This window comes from Agelaius tricolor, unplaced genomic scaffold (genome assembly GCF_023055355.1).
Source record: "Agelaius tricolor isolate 1412-34295 unplaced genomic scaffold, bAgeTri1.0.p SCAF_23, whole genome shotgun sequence".
Lineage (NCBI taxonomy): Eukaryota > Metazoa > Chordata > Aves > Passeriformes > Icteridae > Agelaius > Agelaius tricolor.
This window is the reverse complement of record NW_027269283.1, coordinates 6,262,073-6,280,007: the sequence shown is the minus strand read 5'-3', so window position 1 is coordinate 6,280,007 and position 17,935 is coordinate 6,262,073. Positions and strand designations below refer to the sequence as shown.

General features: G+C 57.1%; 1 protein-coding gene across 1 annotated transcript in view; it reads right to left on the bottom strand.

Moving 5' to 3' along the window:
- The window catches only part of NOL4L (nucleolar protein 4 like), a 63,489-nt gene extending 52,042 nt beyond the window's left edge, over positions 1 to 11,447 (bottom strand). Inside the window, exon 1 of the mRNA XM_071446890.1 lies at positions 10,847 to 11,447. Within this exon, the coding sequence (XP_071302991.1) occupies positions 10,847 to 11,155 (309 nt within the window). The 5' untranslated portion in view covers positions 11,156 to 11,447. The remainder of the gene's footprint in view (positions 1 to 10,846) is intronic.
- Between the last annotated feature and the right edge of the window lie 6,488 nt (positions 11,448 to 17,935).

Below are 17,935 nucleotides of genomic sequence, written 5' to 3'. Positions count from 1 at the left end.
ACACAAAGCCCCATCCTGCACTTAGAGCTCTAGCTCCACTCACTGCAGTGAAAACAGCCCCAGCCCTCCTGAGCAGCTGAGCATCCCTGTGGCCCAAGAGAGCTCATTTCTCCTGGGGAAACTGAGGCACAGGGAAAAATAATTTTCCCAATACTCTCTGCTGACTCAAGCCAAGACTGGGGGCATTCACATTGTTTCTCTAGCCAGAACTGTACACAATGCTTTTTTTTTCTCCCAAAGCAAATACTTCCTCATGAGGGGAGCCGGGTGCTTTATTTTTAGCTGGCAAACACAGCTGAGGTGTGTGTCTTTCACGGGGCACAGGCAGCTCCTCAGAGCAAGCAGCTCTTTCAGCAGCTGAGCCATGGGGATGGGTCCAGGCCTTTGCTCTGACCTCGGCTTATTCCTCCCCTGGCTCCCAGGCCTGGGAATGAAAACAGAGCAGCCTGGGAGGGGCGAGCCTGGAAATGGCAGCCCTGCCTCCAGCTGTGGAGAGGGCCCAGGTGCAGGGTGCCAAGGGGAGGTTGGTGTGCTCAGGGTCTGGTGGGCGGCTGGGGATGGGGCTGCCATCCATCCCAGGGCTGCCTGAAGGACAGAGGAGAAGCCCAGCAGGAAGAGATTCTTGCTCAGATGCCTGCTTAGAGACTCCTTGGATGCCTGCTCTGCCCGGGAGGCAGAGGACATTTTGCACAGCGCAAGAGAGCAGAGCTGCCTCCCTGCCAGCACCAGGCTGTGCGCCGGCGGGGAGGCTGCAGGAGCAGCTGCATCTGGCAGGCAGGGACAAGCACGGGGCTCCCCAATAAATGTGACCCTGGCAGGCAGAGGCAGGCACGGGGCTCCCCAATAAATGTGACCCTGGCAGGCAGAGGCAAGCACGGGGCTCCCCAATAAATGTGACCCTGCACCTGCTGGATGGGAGCAAGGGGGAGCTGGCTCTTTCAGGGATAACAAAACACTGGGTGCTGTGGGGCAGCCCAAGCACTGCTTCACTTGGGTTTGGTGAGAAAGGTTCCTGCAGCCTGGTGAGTGGAGCACCTGACTGACCTTCTTGGGAAATTGCTCCCTGGGGCTTTCCCAGGATTTCCCACTCCCTGTTAGCTGGTGAGCATCACCCTCCTCTCCAAGGTGTGAGGGACCTGGGTGGGAGAAGTGCCATGCTGTGGGTGCCAACAGGGAGGAGATCACGAGCATTATCATCTGGGCATTATTATAATGTTGCAGTGTTTCTTAATGTTTTGAAATAGGCAAGGTTTGCACCGAGGAACTGTGGATGCTCTGTCCCTGCAAGTGCTCCAGGTCAGGTTGGATAGGGCTTGGAGCAACCTGGTCTAGTGGAAGGTGTCCCTGCCCATGGCAGGAGGTTGGAATGAGACGATCTTTAGGGTCCATTCCCACCCAAGCCCTTCTAGGATTCTGTGATTCTAAAATGTGAGTTTGGTAATTTAAAAAAAATATATTTGCAAAGGTGAGCAGTGATTTCTTAATGTTATTTGGATCTTGGTTTTGGTGATTTGGGGGACAATGCTATTGGAATGGAAAAAAAGAAGGGGGGGAATGGTAAACTACATTTACAATCAGAAGAGTTTTTATATTCCATCCCGAAAAAATTATAAAACTAGGAATCTAAAGAATATTGACAATATGTAGCTGTAACACAAACTCAGAACATGTCTAGAGGTGGCTCTTCCTTGAAGTAACTTATCACTGTGAGCGATCTCCCCAGCACCAAGCACTAATCTAATAAAAATCACAAGCAAAGCAAAATCCTTTGAGTCAGAGGGGGGCCAAGGCACTGTAACAAGTGATGAGATGACCTGTCACAGCAAGGTGACCCCTCTGTGCCTAGGAATAGACCCAGCAGTGTCAGGGCAGCCAGGTGACATCATCACACCTACAGTGAGAACGTGGTGATGTCAAAATGAAACTGAGGAGGAGGAGATACGGAGCAGCAGCAGTTCAGCTCGTCAGTGGTAAGAAAAATTATGTAAAATCAGTTACAAATGATGCTACAGTGAATCAAGGTCAGGCAGGGCTGAGAGGCAGAGCCCTGGATGTGTGGCATCCCGGTGCCAGCTCCCTGTGCCCTGGCAGCTCCCAGTATGTGGGCCACAGTCGGAGACTCCCACAGGAACAATGTGATGTGCCTCTAGGGAAATGCTGACAGCTCAGCGGATGTTGGAGGGGGGGTAAAAGGCCTGCGAGCCCTCCCCTTCCAAACCAGCCTCCTCTCCAGGTCAGGGCACAGCAGGGATTGAGCTGCACCACACCACAGTGGCTTCAGCACAGCCTGGCCCCGATGCCAGAGCCTGGAAACACTGGCTGCACAGCCAAGCACCACCACGACTGCTCCCCGTGAGCCCGCACTGGGTTCATGAAATGGGGACATTGTGGAACCATAAGGGTCATGCTGGACTCCATCATGCCCTTTCCCAACATGGGAACCCAGGAAAACAGATGTCCACTGCCCTCAGTGAGAGCAGGCACTTGTATTTATCCTGGGCTCACTTGTATTTACCCTGGGCTCCTGCTCTGCAAGGCTGGAGGGTCCTGTACAGGCAGTCAGGGCAAGGGCCACAGGGGGCAGACATAGATGGAGCTCTGCTTGTTGTCCCCTTGCATTTAGGTAAAGCCCCCCTGTATTCTGATTCATGTCCATCATAACCACTCCAGGTGAACCCCAACCCTTCCGAAAGCCAAACTGAGACTTTCAGATAAGCCCAGGAATGATTCCCCACTAACCTGGGATGACCAAGTGGAATTTTTTTGAGCTCTTAACTGAGACTACATATGGGGGGAGCAGAAGTCAAGCATGGTCTTAAACAGTCTGCTGTAGTAATCCATCCACAGAGATCCCTCTCCCAGGTGTGACACTTCATCCCATCACATCTGGTCTCAATGCCATAGCACTGCAAGCTGGACACATGAGGCATATGGAGTGGCCTCACATCTGGCTCTCCCTGGTCTTTTGTGGGTCTGTGTCTCCAAACAGGGATGCTTTTGGGAGGAAAAGAAAGGAGGGGCAAAGCAAGCGGGGCAGGGAAGGCAGACAATTAATACAACCTACCCTCTGTGTGAGGAATAAATTGGCAGCTGACAGGTTATAATCTGTGCAAGCAGGATCTTCACAGGAGAGGTGAAAGCTCCACTGGGGGCCAATTGGATGGTTAATTAGGAGGACAAAGCAGAGGATTCGTGAAAATGTTTATGAAACAGTGCTTGGCAAGGGAGCCCCTGAGAAACGCACAGCAGAGAGGAGCTGCTTTGGGCTGGGAGAGGAAACACGAGGGTGAAACAGCAGAACGAGCACTGAGAGGGAAAACAGCCATGCAAATGTCTGCGAGAGGACGGGGATTCCCAGCTGCCCTGTGGAGGAGTTCAGGGGAGGACCCGAGGACGCCTCATTTTTCTACAAACACACGGGCTGTGTCCTCCGTGCCGCTCCTCCCGGTGCCGTCCCCACCCCGGTGCGGCGCGCTGGGGAGCGGGCTCTGGGTGCCGGCAGGCACCGCTGCCGCAGCCAATCGGCGCCGCTGGCCGGGCAGAGAAGGGCACGAGGAAAGCAATTAAACCCGAGCTTTGATTGGGCTCACAGATGACTGCTTGTGCTGGAAATGCCTGAGCTTCTTTAAGCGCCTCGGCGGTGGCTGGAGCCGGCCTGATCCCCCATCCCCTCCTCGGTGCGTCGCTGCTGCGGCAGCGGGAGCGTGACTGATGCTCTCTGTCCCACACACGGCTCCGAGAGCTCAGAGGTAGGAACCAGTTGCTAAGAGACAGGACTGTACTTTCCAGCCCACATCCAGACCTTTGTCACCAGCTCAAGGGCTTTCTGCCGGATCCAAACGCCGGGCGCAGGTGAGCAGGAGACGCCAGGCCTCCTCCCAGCCTCCTCCCAGCCCCGGGAGCCACGCAACCAGCGCTCAAACTGAGGATGGAAATGACAAACCCAAAAGCATCCTCAAGGGAGCGGCTTCCCGGGACTGGCTGCTTGTCCCAGTGCTGTGAGACTGCAAACTGGAACACCCTGCGGCACCTGGAGCCAGTGTGGGTGGGACCTGCAGCACCGACACCCAGGAGGTTTTGGATGTCACCACAGTGTGGATGAGTGGATGACTCGGTATTTGCTTTGAGATCCCTCCTTCAAATGCAAGCCAGGAGAGGAGTCCCAAACTTCAGTCTCATTTTTCTGGGGGGGGGTTGTTCCTTGTGAGTTTGGATTCTTAGCCCAAAGACTCCCATAAGAGCAACCCACTACCAACTGGAAAGACTGAGTGACCCCATCTTCCCAGAGCACTCCCTCCCTCTTGGTGAGGAGCAAATCCATCAGAGCCTTTGCCTGTCTGTTGGAAGGGAAATACATCCTCTGGGGCTGCCAAGCCAAAGAAGAGCAAGGACAGAGAGAAACCACTCACACAGCATTGTCTTCCTGGCTGTCACTCCGTGAAGGGCCCTGCACCGTGCCAGGAAGACACAACCAGGCTCCACTCCCCTTCCAGAGGCTGCTGCCTTAACCTCAGACATGGACAGTGTTACCCAAACCTCTGCTCTGCTCTCTGCTCTCACACACAGCACAGACTCTCTGCAGTTATTTCTCCTCAAATAAATTGCTATTCTTTGGCACCAGCCATAAAAGTGGAAGTCAGTAGCTTTCCAGCAAAGACAATGATTTTGGCCAACAGGTACCTGCCCTTGCTACAATCAGCTAATTAAACCAGACACTGAAGCTCTGGGGTGGCTCTGGCCCATTCTCAATGTGATTCTTTAGAGGTGGGCACAGCTGATATGAGATCAGGGAAAGATAATTAATGATTTGCACTAAAGAAAGAGACATGAATATGCATTCCTCTGTCATGGCAATGCCAGAGCATCCACGCTGGCCAGGCAGGGTGGATGGACACTCCACCAATGCTCCTCCACACCCCTGGGCTTTCCCTGCCATTTGCTTGTCCACGGTGTAAGTTCACAGACTGCTCATATCAAGCCTAACATAATGATAAAACTAAAACTGAACAAGTTGTATCAAAAGAAGATTATTGCTGAGAATGGTCCTGAGAAAGTTCCCACTGAGAGGACTGTGGCTGCCTCTCTGGGCTCTGCTGCAGACTTTAGTCACTGACTGAATTCCCCCTTCTGCCTGTGGTCAGAGCAAGCCCCTCTGAGCAAGGCCCACGAGGGGAGCTGAGAACAGCCTCGTACTGTCCTCACACCAGTCCTCTCTCCTCCTCATTAACAAGGCCCTGAGTGCTCAGACCCTCTTCTTGTGCAAAGGTGGGACATAACCTGGAGTGTGGGAACAACAGCCCCTTGTCGGACCTTACAAATTGAAAACAATTGTAGGTGAAAGAGATTACTTTCAGATAAATGTTATCCAAAAAACACTTCTCTCGGATCAGCAATGCCATGCCTGTTTCTGGAATCATGTAGGATGTGCAGTGTGAATGGCAGAGATTTATTTTTTCAGAAACTGTTTGGTCAGACATGTATTGGGAACCTTTGCTGGTGGAGCTCCAGGTCTCACAAATGCTGGTGACCACAGCCAGCAGCCAAGGATGAGGGTGGCTGGGATGGTGGGACCTCTGGGACTGGGACACAGTGCTAATGACTACTGTGGGACTGCCTTTAATCAGGCTTGCAGGCTTGGCAGAAATAAAGCAAGGACTGAAGGAGATCCTGGTTTCCCCCTTATCATTAGAAGTGGCTTTAGCAGGCTGTCCTGAAAGGATGGGAGTGAGCAGGGAGTGGGCTTTGCTGTCAGATCTGCTCCCAGCAGTGAGGAACTTCATTCTGCCAGTCTGTGTAACTGCAGATCATCAGAACTCTTTAAATTCACCTTGCTAAGGCTTTAGCTACTGCCTGGTGAGGCTAAGCCAGCTCTTGGGCCCAGGGGATTGGGTGTCACTGCCCTCTCTGAGTCTTACCACGAGCAGCTTCAGATGTGAAATCTGTGCCTGATGCTGTGCAAATTCGGAGCTGAATCTGGACGGGATGCTAATGTGGGAGATTTTCTTTAGATGGGGTTGAATGGGACCATGCACCCAGGCCAGAATTGTTCCAGTCTCCTAAGGGCACATTTAAATGTAAACCTGCCATCGGTTTCACTCCTTGGAAAAGCTGGTGCTGCCCCGTGTGCTCAGGGTGGGATCTCTCCACAGGTGAAAGCTCTGCATGCTCTAAGTAAGGCTGGTGCAATGGGAGTAATAGACAATTTCTCAGATAATACCCTCAGGCCCATCTGCCTTGTCTAAGGCTCTTCTGAATGGTCTTGATTTATTTTTTTTATCACTTGAAGTCCCCAGAAAGTCTGAGTGGTTATTCACGCCGTGAAAACCTTCTGTTGACTGATGTTCTCAGAGGTTATAGATGTGCAGCTTTTTGGGGCACTGAATATGGGCATTGAAGGGTACTTGTATCAGGAAAAATGTAGCCTCTATTAGCTGTTGGAGCAGCATCTTTCTGACATGCCTGGCTCCTCAGCTCCGGCATTCTGCCACTCTGCTGTGCTGTCCCACGGCCTGGCACCGCAGCTTCCACAGCACAACACTCCCTGTCTCTGGAGCTAAAACGAATTTAAGGCTAGGCTGTGCTGTGAGATTTGTCTGCTGTCCCGTGGGAGAGTTTTCCTGCTGTCCACTAAAGCCTCCATCCATTTTTGCATTTTGGACTCGTCAATTGTATTTCCAGTGCTCCCCCCACCCCAGCATCGCTCCTCGGGTGAGTTTCACCAGGCACAACCATGAAATAATTTTGTACATCTGGCTCCAGGGGAGCTGGCACAGGTGAGCTGTCCCTGTACAACAGCAGCAACCCACTGGAGCAATGCCCTCCTCCTGTTAGCGATGCCTACAGAGCCCCAGAGCCTCATGTCAGCGCTGCGGGGGACGGGGAGAGAGCAGCAAAGCAGAATGAAACGTGGGCAGTGCTGCAGAGCCTGCCTGGTCCCCACGGCTCCGCACAGCCCCCGAAGGGCTGGGCTGACTCCAGGCCTGCCCTGCTCATCCATCCCGCAGCCCCCAGCCTGCAGCATGGCCTGCCAGCACTGCCAGAGTTGTGACAGGCTCCCACCACACACGGCCAAGTGCAGCATCGATTTAGAGAGCAGCTAACGCCCGAGCCCAAGTCTGAGGAGAAGCCTCCCCTGCACACCCACTGCTCCGGCCACAGCCATCTGCTCCGCCGGTTGTCACCGAGGGCTGGCCATTTCCCTGCACCCTGGCTCCATCTCGCTCCACATTTGTCTGGGAAAGACTGTCTAAATGATGCTAAATGCTTAGGACAAGAGGGACATGAGATTATAATGAACTGCATCTTAGCACCTTGTCATGGACAAATTCTCCCACAGTTCTTAGCAAAGACGGGGAGAAGGATGAGTGCTGCCCATCCAGTGCCAGGATTCGATCCAGCCCTTGGATAATGAAGGGGTTCACACCTTAGAGTGTGTCAGCCATAGGAAAGAAGGGCAGATCTGAGCACTTTGGGCTGTATCCATTGTCTGTGCTGCAGCAGCACACAAAGATACCCTCCTCTTCAGTACAGCCTAAATGTATTTTTTTCCAATACCCTGACCTAAAGGATGCAGAGTCCAGCCCACGTGTGAATAGGGCTGTCAGGCAACAATGTCCTACACCGCTAGACTGCCTGTGTTTATCTGCGTAGGGCTTTTTTAATTGTATGTGTTAAACGTCCAGCATCTTTGGGACGTTCATCTGGGAAAAAGAAATGTGAACAGTCTCTGTGCCAGACATCCGTCCGCACTGCTGTTCCTATTCCCAGTGCATTCTTTGAGAAGACCACCATCTGCTCTGACCACCACCTAAGGCAGATGCCCCCTTCTCAGTGCACAGTCCCTGCTCTCAAGCCACCCAAATCTGATTAGGCCTGTTCTGATGAGAGGCCTGGAGGAGGGCAAGGGAAAGTTACTCAGGAGAGAAAATAATAACCACATGTTAATTAATTTTTCACTACGGATGCGCAGAAAATACACAAACCAGCTCAGGGTGCACAAGCCAAAAGGAACAGCTCAGCTGGCTAGCTGGGGGGGGGCGGGTTGTGATTATTTTTGGGGTTTGGGATTGTCATTATTATTATTTTCCAGAGGAGGAGTGGCCCCAGCCCTGTCAGGGAAAGGAAATCTTATCCCCACTGCTGCCCTCTACACGCTCTTTTCCACCTCTTTTCCAGCTTTCCCTCCTGGTCCCTTGGATTTGCTGTGGTGTCCTGCAGTCAGAGCAGAGCGAGATGCACCCCCTGGCACCCCCTCAGTGCACCCGGGGTGGGGCTCTGCCTGTCCCTGCAGAGGGGGACATCCCCAGAACGGTGCTGGCCCGGCAGATGTGCCTGGGGAAGGGCGAGCGGACAGGACGAGCGGGATCAGATTGCTGAGGAGCACAGCCAGGGGAAAGCAACCAAAACCCGCTCCAGAAGTATTTGGGAAAAGCAGCTGAACAGACATTAAACCAGAATCCAGGCGTTACTGTCCAGCAAAAGCCTCATATCAGCTTCATGACATATTTGACTGTGTGCCTGAGAGCAAGGAAATACACCCCAAGCCCAGCCCAAACCACCAAGGATGCGGAGAGCACTGAATTACAAGGAGCCGAAGAAAATCCCTGACAAGTTATCTCTAAATTTGAGAGCCACTTCAGGCAAAACCAAACTCTCAACTGCACTCATCTGAAATGGTCCATGGGATTTCTGGCCAAGGGGGGCCAGGGAGGCTGGGACCAAAGGAGCAGGAGGCAACAACTTCTACAGACCCCACTCTGGAAGGTTTTGGGGACCATGATGATTGGTCTCCCTTTGCAGTGGCTCTGCAAAGCTCTCCCAGTCCTAACATCTGGCTGGCATCTAGGCACTGGGAAATAAGCTGTATTGCCCCTTGAAAAAATTCGGTTGTCCCTTAGGGTATATCTGCCTGTGTGTGCTGGATTAGGGGAGTCTGGGTGTAACGCCTGTCTGTAGCCTGCAGGGACTCTGCCAGGGAAGATGCGGGGGCCTAGGCATGCTCCTCGCTGAAACTTCATCTGTGCAGAGGCCCTTTGGGAATATGCGGGCTTGTGCCGGCCTGGTTGAGCCGCTGACCCTCGGGACTCCCTCCCGGACAAAGGGGAGGGGGCATCTAGTGAGCAGCGGGGTCGAGGGAGTCTGGCTCGGCCTCTCTGGGGTACCATGACTCTGCAGCATTTGGAAGATCTGGGATAGAGTCGCTGACTGCATGGAGAGGACCCGGGAGGGAGTGCAGGATCTTTGGAAGGGGGTACAGCACCTAATCCGCCCTCCCTCAGGGGCTCCTGGCACAGGGGCAGTGATAGAGGAGGGCTGCTAAGAGGTCTTAAAAAAAAAAAAAAAATTGCAAAGAATTTTTTTGGGGCATTGCATGGGGGAGGGGGGCTGAGAGGGGAGAAAGAAAGGAGCCTCAGAGCACCACGAAGGGAGAGGGAGAAATAATGACCCTTCCCCCTCCCCCCAATAATCAGGCGGACCAGATGGGAGGTAAATAGTGCGTTTAGAAGCATTTGCCACAGATGGGCTGCCCTCAATGGAAGCATCCTCCAGCCACATCAATGCTGGAGTCTGTGTGCACAGAAAACACTGCACCCTTCAGAGCAGCAGCAGCGGCAGCAGCAGCAGCAGCGGGAGAGGCGGGGAGGGACAGGGGGAAAAAAATCCCTGCCAGAGCCCTCCGGTGCCCGCGGTCCCGGCGGGGCGGAGAGGGGCGCGGGGGACGGCGGGGGGCGCGGGGCCAGGACCGGGGCAGCCCCGCCGGGCGCTCCCTGCGCGGGGCCGGGGCCGCCAAAGTTGCGCGTTCCCCCCCCGCGCCGGGGAGCGGGACACGCTCGGGACGGGAACAATGGGGCGGCGGGGCAGCCCCGGGCGGCGGCGGGAGGAGGGAGGGAGGCGGCGGCCGGTGCCCCGCTCCCCGGCCCGGCCGGGCGCCGAACAATGAGGCTCCGGCGGGGGAGTTCCCGGGACAGCGGCCCGCGAGCGGGCGGGGGGAGCTGCCCTAATCCGGGCTCTGCCGCTGCCCGCACCCCCCGGGGCACCGGCTGCGGCGGCCGCGCCGGGCGGGCAGCGCCGCGGGACGCCGGGGCCGGGCTCAGCGCGGCGGCCGGGCTCGCCCCGCTCCGCTCGGCTCGGCGAGACTCGCCCCGCTCCGCTCCGCTCCGCTCGGCGCGGCAGCGGGGCGGGCAGGGCGCGGCGGCGGCGCGGGGGGGCGGGGGGTGCCGGCGCCCCCTCCCCGCCGCCCGCTGCCCTTGACTGCAGCCCTGTCCCCGGCCGTGGGGCGGATGGGAAATGCCGGGCGAACGTGATCGGACAGGGCGGGGGGGCGGCGGGGCCCGCACCGGGCGGCGGCGCGGCCCCCCCGCGGGGGCAGGTGCACGGCGGCGGGCGCGGGGCACCGCCGCCCCCCCACCTCCCCCGCGCCGGCAGCGCCCGGGGAAGGCGGCAGCACCGGATGGGACGGGGACGGGGATGGGGATCGGGGGGGCAGCGGAAGGTGCGAGGCTCCGGGCGGGCGCCTCTCCCCATCCGCATCCCGGGCGGGTCGGGGCGGCGGGGGCGCGGCGGCTCTGCCCCGGGAGCGGCGGGGGCTGCGGGAGCGGCCGGGCCCCGCGTCGCGCCCCGCATGGGGCATGCGCGCTCCCGGCGGCCGGCGGGGCTGGGCCGCCCGGTGCTGACGGGACAGGGCCGGCGCGGCGGTGGAAGGGACCGGGGCCCCGGGGGTGCCCGCCCCCACCCCGGGCAATTCCCCCCCCCCCCTCCCCACCCGCACCCCCGGGGAGGACAAACAGACACGGACAGGCAGGCAGACAGACAGACACAGAGCCCCCGGGGCACGGAGCGCACTAACCGTTCCCGTTTTCACCGGCACATATACCACCACTTGACCCATCTTCGTCGCCTCCCTGGTGCCGTTTCCCAGGCGGAAGCCCTTGGACCGGACCCAGAACTGGAACTTGCCTTTCTCCCCCCCGCCGGAGCCGCCGCCGGAGCCGGTTCCCCCCTGCAGCACCTCGGCGATGCGCTGGTACTTGCTCCGGGTCACCGTCTTGGTTTTGGCCGAGTCCCCGTAGGTGCGCAGGCACCAGTCCCGGAACTGCCGCCCCAGCTCGCTGTCCCCGGGGCGGCTCCCCCGCAGCAGTAACGGCGGCTTCGGCATCGCCCGACCGGCGGCGGCGGCGGTAACGGCGGCGGTAGCAGCAGCAGCGGCGGCGCCCGGCCCCGCGCCCTGTCCCGGAGCGGGCGGAGGGGCAGCGGCGCTCCCGGGACGGGCTGCGGGGGCGACGGGCGGGATGGAGCGGGGAGCAAGAGGCGCAGGAGGGGTGGCGGCCGCTGTAACGGGGAGGAGGGGGGGAGCACCGGGGCTCGGACAGCGACCGGAGGGAGGTACCGGCGGCGCCAGCAGCAGCAGCAGCCGCTCCTGTCACAGGATCACAGGCGGCTCCGGCTCGTCCCCCTCCCTCCCTCCCTCCGCCCGCCCGCCCGCCCGCCCGTCCCTGCCTCCTCCGCCCCCCTCCGGCCGCCTCCTCCTCTCAGCGGGATCCCACCTGTTAGAGCGGCCTCGCCGCCACCGACGGGTCGTTCCCCCCCCCCCCCCCCCCCCCCCCACTCCAACACCCGGTCCCGGGGCAGCTGCTCCCCCCCGCCCCGGCTCCGGTGGGATGCGCTCCCCTGGCTGGGCCGCCTCTTCCCCCCCCGCTTCCCCGCTCCCCGGCCATACGGCCCCGTACGGGATAGCGGAGCGGGGGGGCGAGCGGCCGGGGCGGGGTAGGGGGTGTCGGTGGGCGCGGGTCCCGGTGCCGGTCCCAGACAAAGGGCCGGCGGGGCGCGGGCGCACGTGTGCGGCGGGACGGGCCGGCGGGGGCGGAGGCGGGCACCTGCCGAGCCGCCGCAGAGCCGGGGAGGAGCCGCGGGGGCAGCGGGAGCGGCGGTGGGAAGGTGAAGGGGGGGGGTCCGCCACCCGCCGCGAGGACCGGGATCGCCCCGCAGCGCCCTCGGTTGACCGGAGCGGCTGCGGCTTGTCCCGCCGGACCGGGAGAGCCGCACCCCGCCCCAAGCCCGGCCCCGGGGCAGCCGCGGTCCTGCCGGCCCCTGGAGCGGGAGACAAAGGCCGGACCCCGGCCCCGGTGCCTCGCTCCGCTCCCCCGCCCTCCGCATCCGCCGCGCGCCCCGCAGCCGCGGCTGTCCCGCGGCGGGATCGAGCGCCGCCACTGCGGGGCCAACGGGGGGGGTCGGGACACGGTCCCGATGCTCCGGCCCCGAGGGGGCGGAGGCGAGGGCGGCCACGGCGGGTCCCGGGGGGGTGAGATGGGGCGGCCCGTCCCGGCCGGCGGCTGCGGCTCGGGCTCTGCCCGGCGCTCACACGCATGTGCCGAGATGCTGGTGGTGCCACACGTGTGCTCGCGGTCTGTCCAGCGGTGTCACATGTGTGCTCCGTGCCCACCTGGCAGCGCCACGCGTGTGCTCCTGCTCTGCCCATCAATGGCACACATATGCTGCCGGTCTGTTCGCTGGTCCCACGCACGTGCTGTTTGTCCGTCAGTGCCATACGTGTGCTCCTGGTCTGTCCATCAGTGCCACATGCATGTGCCATGCCCGCTCAGCAGTGTCACGTGTGTGCTCTTCTTCTGTCTGTTGGTGTCATGTATGTTCCCTGTCTGTCCATCAATGCCACATATGTGCTCCTGGTCTGTCCATTAGTGCCACGTCTGTGCTCCATGCTCACCCAACAGTGCCACGTTTCTGCTTCTGGTCTGTCTGTTGGTGCCACCACACCAGTTCCTTGTCTGTCCATCACTGCCCCACATGTGGTCCCAGTCTGTCCTCGAGTGCCACATGTGTGTTCCATCTGTCCCATAGCTGTGCTCCCTGTCCATCAGTGACCTGCATGCTCCCAGTCTGTCCATCACTGCCATACCTGTGTTTTCTGTCTGTCCATCAATGCCATACATGTGGTCCTGGTCTGCCCACTGGTGCCACCTCTGTGCTCCATGCCCACCTGGCAGTGCCATTCCTGCGCTCCTGCTTTGTCCACCAGTGCCACATGTGCTCCATGCCCACCCAGTAGTGCCACACGTGTGCTCCATGCCCACCTGGCAGTGCCACACACTTGCTCCATCCCAAGTCAGGGGCACAGCAGGGGTCCATGTGAGGGCTCCTGCATGGTCAGCAGTTGTATGGCTGGCATGGGGATGTAGGAGCAGGAGCAGGGAGACTGTTGGAACCTGGAAGAGGAATTTGATGTGTCAAGGCCAGTGCTGGAGGTGCTGGGTGTGGCATTGGAGCAGCCAGGGCACAGCCAGCAGCAGTGCCACGTGCCAAGGCTGGAGACAGGGGAAGATGAGAGCACTTGATGGCTGAAGGACAATTTTCTTCACTGTCCCTTGCCCTGTGCCAGTCACAGGGTGCCCGTCCAAAAGATCTTGAGGTGAGAATGGAATGCTGCAGGAGCTGAGCCATGGGCTGGCCATGCCAGAGGGGGTATGGTGAAACCAGGGAATGTCCATGTCCACTGAATATGTGGACAACTCTCAAAAAATTCTCAGTGCCACCATCCAGTTTGCTCTGGGCCCAACTGGATGCCATTGGAGAGGGACTTGGGCAGCCCAGAGGGTCTTCCCTGTTGTGGATTTTCATCCCCAGGCACGTTGTGCAGGATGCCTACAGGAACTCACTGGTGTGCTGCAGTATTTCTGATGACCACTACAAACAGGATGGACATCCTCTGGAGCCTCAGCCAGCCAGGGAAGCATGGCTTTTTCCAGAGCGTGGATGGAAATGGAAGAGAAGAAAAGGATGTTCTGCAGAATTTGTGCTCAGTGGACAATTTTCTCACCATGAATTTGTGAATAAAGTCAGGCTCAGCTCTCAGCCTGCTCCAGCCCTCCGTGTATTTGGGCATACGCTTGTCCCAGACAAAGCAGTGACTGGTTGAGCTGTTGTTCAGAGCTGGCTGGCACAGGGGAACCTATGGGGGATGCTATGAGAACTTGAATCAGCATTGTGAGGGATGTGGGGACCATTGGATGGTCAGGAGAGCCAGGGTAAATCCCATTTCTGGAGTCCAACCACTTTTCAGGAAATGTTGAGCAAGGAATGGAGTAAAAGAAAATTTTGCTTCTGCTGAGGAGTTGGTCCACCCAGGAGTGATGCTACATTTTTCACCATGACCAGACTTTCTCACTGAGGTCACCACTGAATTCCCCACCTTGCAGCTGAGCTGCTGAGGTGCAAAGGGAAGGTCCTCTAGCAGCACCACAGGGGCAGAAGTCTCCTCCTACATCAGCCCAACCTTTGGAAGGTTTGGAGTCCAATTATAAAGCAATGCAGAGGGTCCCTCTCTGGTGAGCATGGACATGAGTTTCCCCAGTTTGTGGATGCAAGGCCAGTCACACCAAGAGCTGCTGTCCTCTGAGTGAGGATTCAGGGCAGACCATTCACACCTGGCCTGAAGGTTCAGATCAGTGTTTTAGATCAAATCCAGCATGGATTCAATGAGGGTTTCACTTGCACTGCATGAGCAGTCTCATGACAGTCCAAATTAGAATGCATGATGTTGAGGCACTCTTGTCCTTAAAGGTAGGGGAAGAAGAAAGTGGAATTGTTTGGTGGCACTGGACCTTCAGATGTTGGTTCAGGCTGTCAGGTACTGGGTGTGTTCAGCAAAGGGTCTCTGCTGATGGCTTTTTTATAGACAAATGTGATGAGTCCAGGTCCATTGCTATTTATACTGTATTAAAAACAAAGTTGGATTTGGGTTTTATCTAAGCACTCTGCTGCTCTTCCTTCTTTTAGGTGCCTTTCTAATTTCTTACAAGTCGTGTTTTGTTCTAAAGAAATTTTTGGTCTTCTGACAAAAAATGCTCATCTGGACCAGGGATTGGACATGCAGAAGACAAAGCAATTGGGACTTACTGTGGTCTGAACAATATACAAGAAGGGAAGAAATCCTGCCATGCTGCCAGAGATGTCCCATCAAATACTCCAGTGATCATAGGTTTGGGTTGGAAGGGACCTTAAAGACCATCTTGTACCAATGCCCTGCCCTGGGCAAGGGGCACCTTCCACTAGACCAGGTTGCTCCAAGCCCTGTCCAGCCTGGCCTTGGATACCTGGTCTTGTTGGTGAACATCTGGACTCATGCTTGAGTAGAGCCAAAACTGGAACAATTTACTGGCTGCCCCTGAGAGCTGCTGGGGGGGATCAGAGCCAGGCAGAGGGGTGAGCACGACAGCACCCAACCATCCTCAGACAGTGTTACATGCCAAGCCACACAAAGGGAACTCAGGTGTTAATAACCATCCCTGCTGCTGGCATCCAGGAGGGCTTCCTTGGGGAGGGACAGAGAATATTGAGCTACTTATGGCATCACCACAGATGATGTTTGGCTCTGGTAACTCCACATTCACAGCTGGACAGCCAGTGGCACCTGGGTGTCTCAGCTGTCTCTACAGTCAGTGTGAGACCATGGGCACCCACAGAAACCATTCATCCCCATCCTCTGAACACTCCCTGTGGAGTGAGATGAATTCCTCACTGGGACTGCCTTATTCTTCCCATCAAACACAAAGGGAGATGTCTCTGTCTGCATCTGAGATGCTCACCTGCCCAAGGCTGGGTGGGAGACCTGTGATCTACCAACTGGGTAGCTGTGATCCACCAGCAGGATGGAAAGGAAAACGATCCCAAGTTGTCTTGGGAGAGTCATTTCATTTGTGCCTCAAGGGAGGCACAGAAAAGTATGAGGGCTCTGGCAACACTTTGGACTGCCACCTGCTTCTGGTGAGCCACACTGGGAGAATTTAGTCTGAAACTAGTGCAGGGAGAGTTTGCTGGATTGTTCAGGAGAGAGGAGAGTGTCTTACAGAGATGACTCAGCTTCCTGATCTCTGAGAAATGGATGCTGAGAGAAGACACATTTGTGGAAAACCAGAGATAGACACCAGGGAGGGACATGGGCTAAACCCTGGCACCACCTTAGGGCAAGATGAGTAAGAATGAACAGACCATGATCATCCCTGTCTCTGAAACAGGGAGATGCTGACCAAGCATTGGAGCCATCAGGGTCCACAGGAGTGACCTCAGAGCCTGGTGGCTGCAAAAAAGAGCTTGGTCAGGTTCTGGGTGACATGGCCCAGCGTGGCTGCCTCTCACAGTGGGCACTGGGCACTGCCAGGGGCCCCACTGGGGTCTCTGTGCCCAAAGTGAGAAATCTGATTTAATTCTCCTGTAGCTTTTGCTAACTCTGAGCCTAAACAATGAGGTTTCCCCAAGTAGAATTATTCTTGACTTTAATCAAAACCCAATTTAGATCCAGGTCAGATAATAAGTCAAAGCAGCTCAGGGAAGTCAGCAAGGAGCGTGGATTCCTTCTGGAGCCTCTTGGACTTCTGTCTGTATCACAACACCAAACATCATTTGGTCAGACCTTCTGCTTGGGAGAGGCCTGGGACTAAGAGAAACAGAGCAGCCAGAGTCACAGATTGAGAAGGGATTTGTGGAAATAATAGACATTTTTCCCACCTTCTTATTGAGTCTCCAGCGTGCCTTCAGCAGGCTGGGAATCCAACCACGTGGCCACTGGATTGATGTGCTTGGGGGAAGAGCCACAGAAGGAGTGGGGTAGCCTGGCGCTGTGGGGAAGAACTGAAATACCCAGCAGCTGCCAGAGCTGTGTGGGAGCCTGGGCAGGAACAGCCAGGGAGCTGCAGAGCAGGGCTGAGCTCCATTCCCAGAGCTGCGTGGGGAAGGCTGATGGCACCTGCCCACATCCTCTGTGACTGCACATGATGCCACGTCTCCCTCGGTTTCAAGACCAGCAAATTCACCCTTCCCTGCTTTTTCTCTTCAGGAGAAAAAAGGGGAAAAAGAAACCAAAAACCAAACGACCAGGAGACCACAGATTTGCAGGCTGGGCTGTGCTAAGGCGGCACAAGCTGTCAGCAGGGACTGGGAGCAGCCAGGAGGAGCTGGGGTGCCCTCAGCAAGCTGGAGATCTCATTGTCTGCATGGCAGAGGACAAGAGGGAAGGAATTTGAACCAAAAATAGTCTTACAGTTTAAGAAGTGAGACTGTTCCTGTGACCTCTCACAGTTGTGTTGGGTTAGCAGTTGGACTCGATGATCTTAGAGGTCTTTTCTGTCCTTTGCAGCTCCGTGGTTCCTTGATTCTCTGATTCTGTGCTGGGGGGTCTGTCTTTCTCCACCAGCCCAGAGCAGGCTCCTCTCCATTTTTCCAGGTGTGATCTGTTACTCCAGGCACATCTGCTCAGGCCATCCTGCCCAGCCCCTTCTCCCTCCTTTGAAATCCTCACCATGGGTACACTCTAGTAGCATCTGCAGCTGCAAACATCTGGATGGGACTTTCCAATGAGCCTGCTCCGAAATCAGGGCATTGCTCTGCTTTCTGAGGAATCCCTGCTGCTTCTGCAGGACCCCTGGGCACAGCTGGCACAGGAGGGGAAAGCTGGGGTGGGCAGCCCTGATCCTTCTGGAACACCCACCCATCAGGGTCTGGCCTTTACCTTACAGCGTTTAAATGCCAGTGCTGGAAGGAATTCCTGGCAGGTGGAGAAGACACCGTGTGCCTGGGGAGTGCTGCCTGCTCAGCAGGCCCCAGGAAAAGCTGGGTTTACATTTTTGGTGTGTTGGGGGACACTGTGGTGATATTTCTGGGTGAGATTTAATGGACTCAGGCTGAACCTTGGGAACTGGTGCAGCAGCAGGATAAAGAAATGCCAGCTATTCCTCAGTCTGGCTGCATCTCACCTCTGAATACTTTAAAGGCTTGGACCCAGCTGTTAACTCAGGAGTGGACACTGGTCCATGTGGCTCATCCATCCCTCCTGCCTAGCTGGCTGCCCAGCAGGGTCTGTGCAGAGGGCTGTGTGGCTGCTGATGTCAGAGCTGCTTGTGGCTGTCCCTGAGCAAGTTCTTGGTGC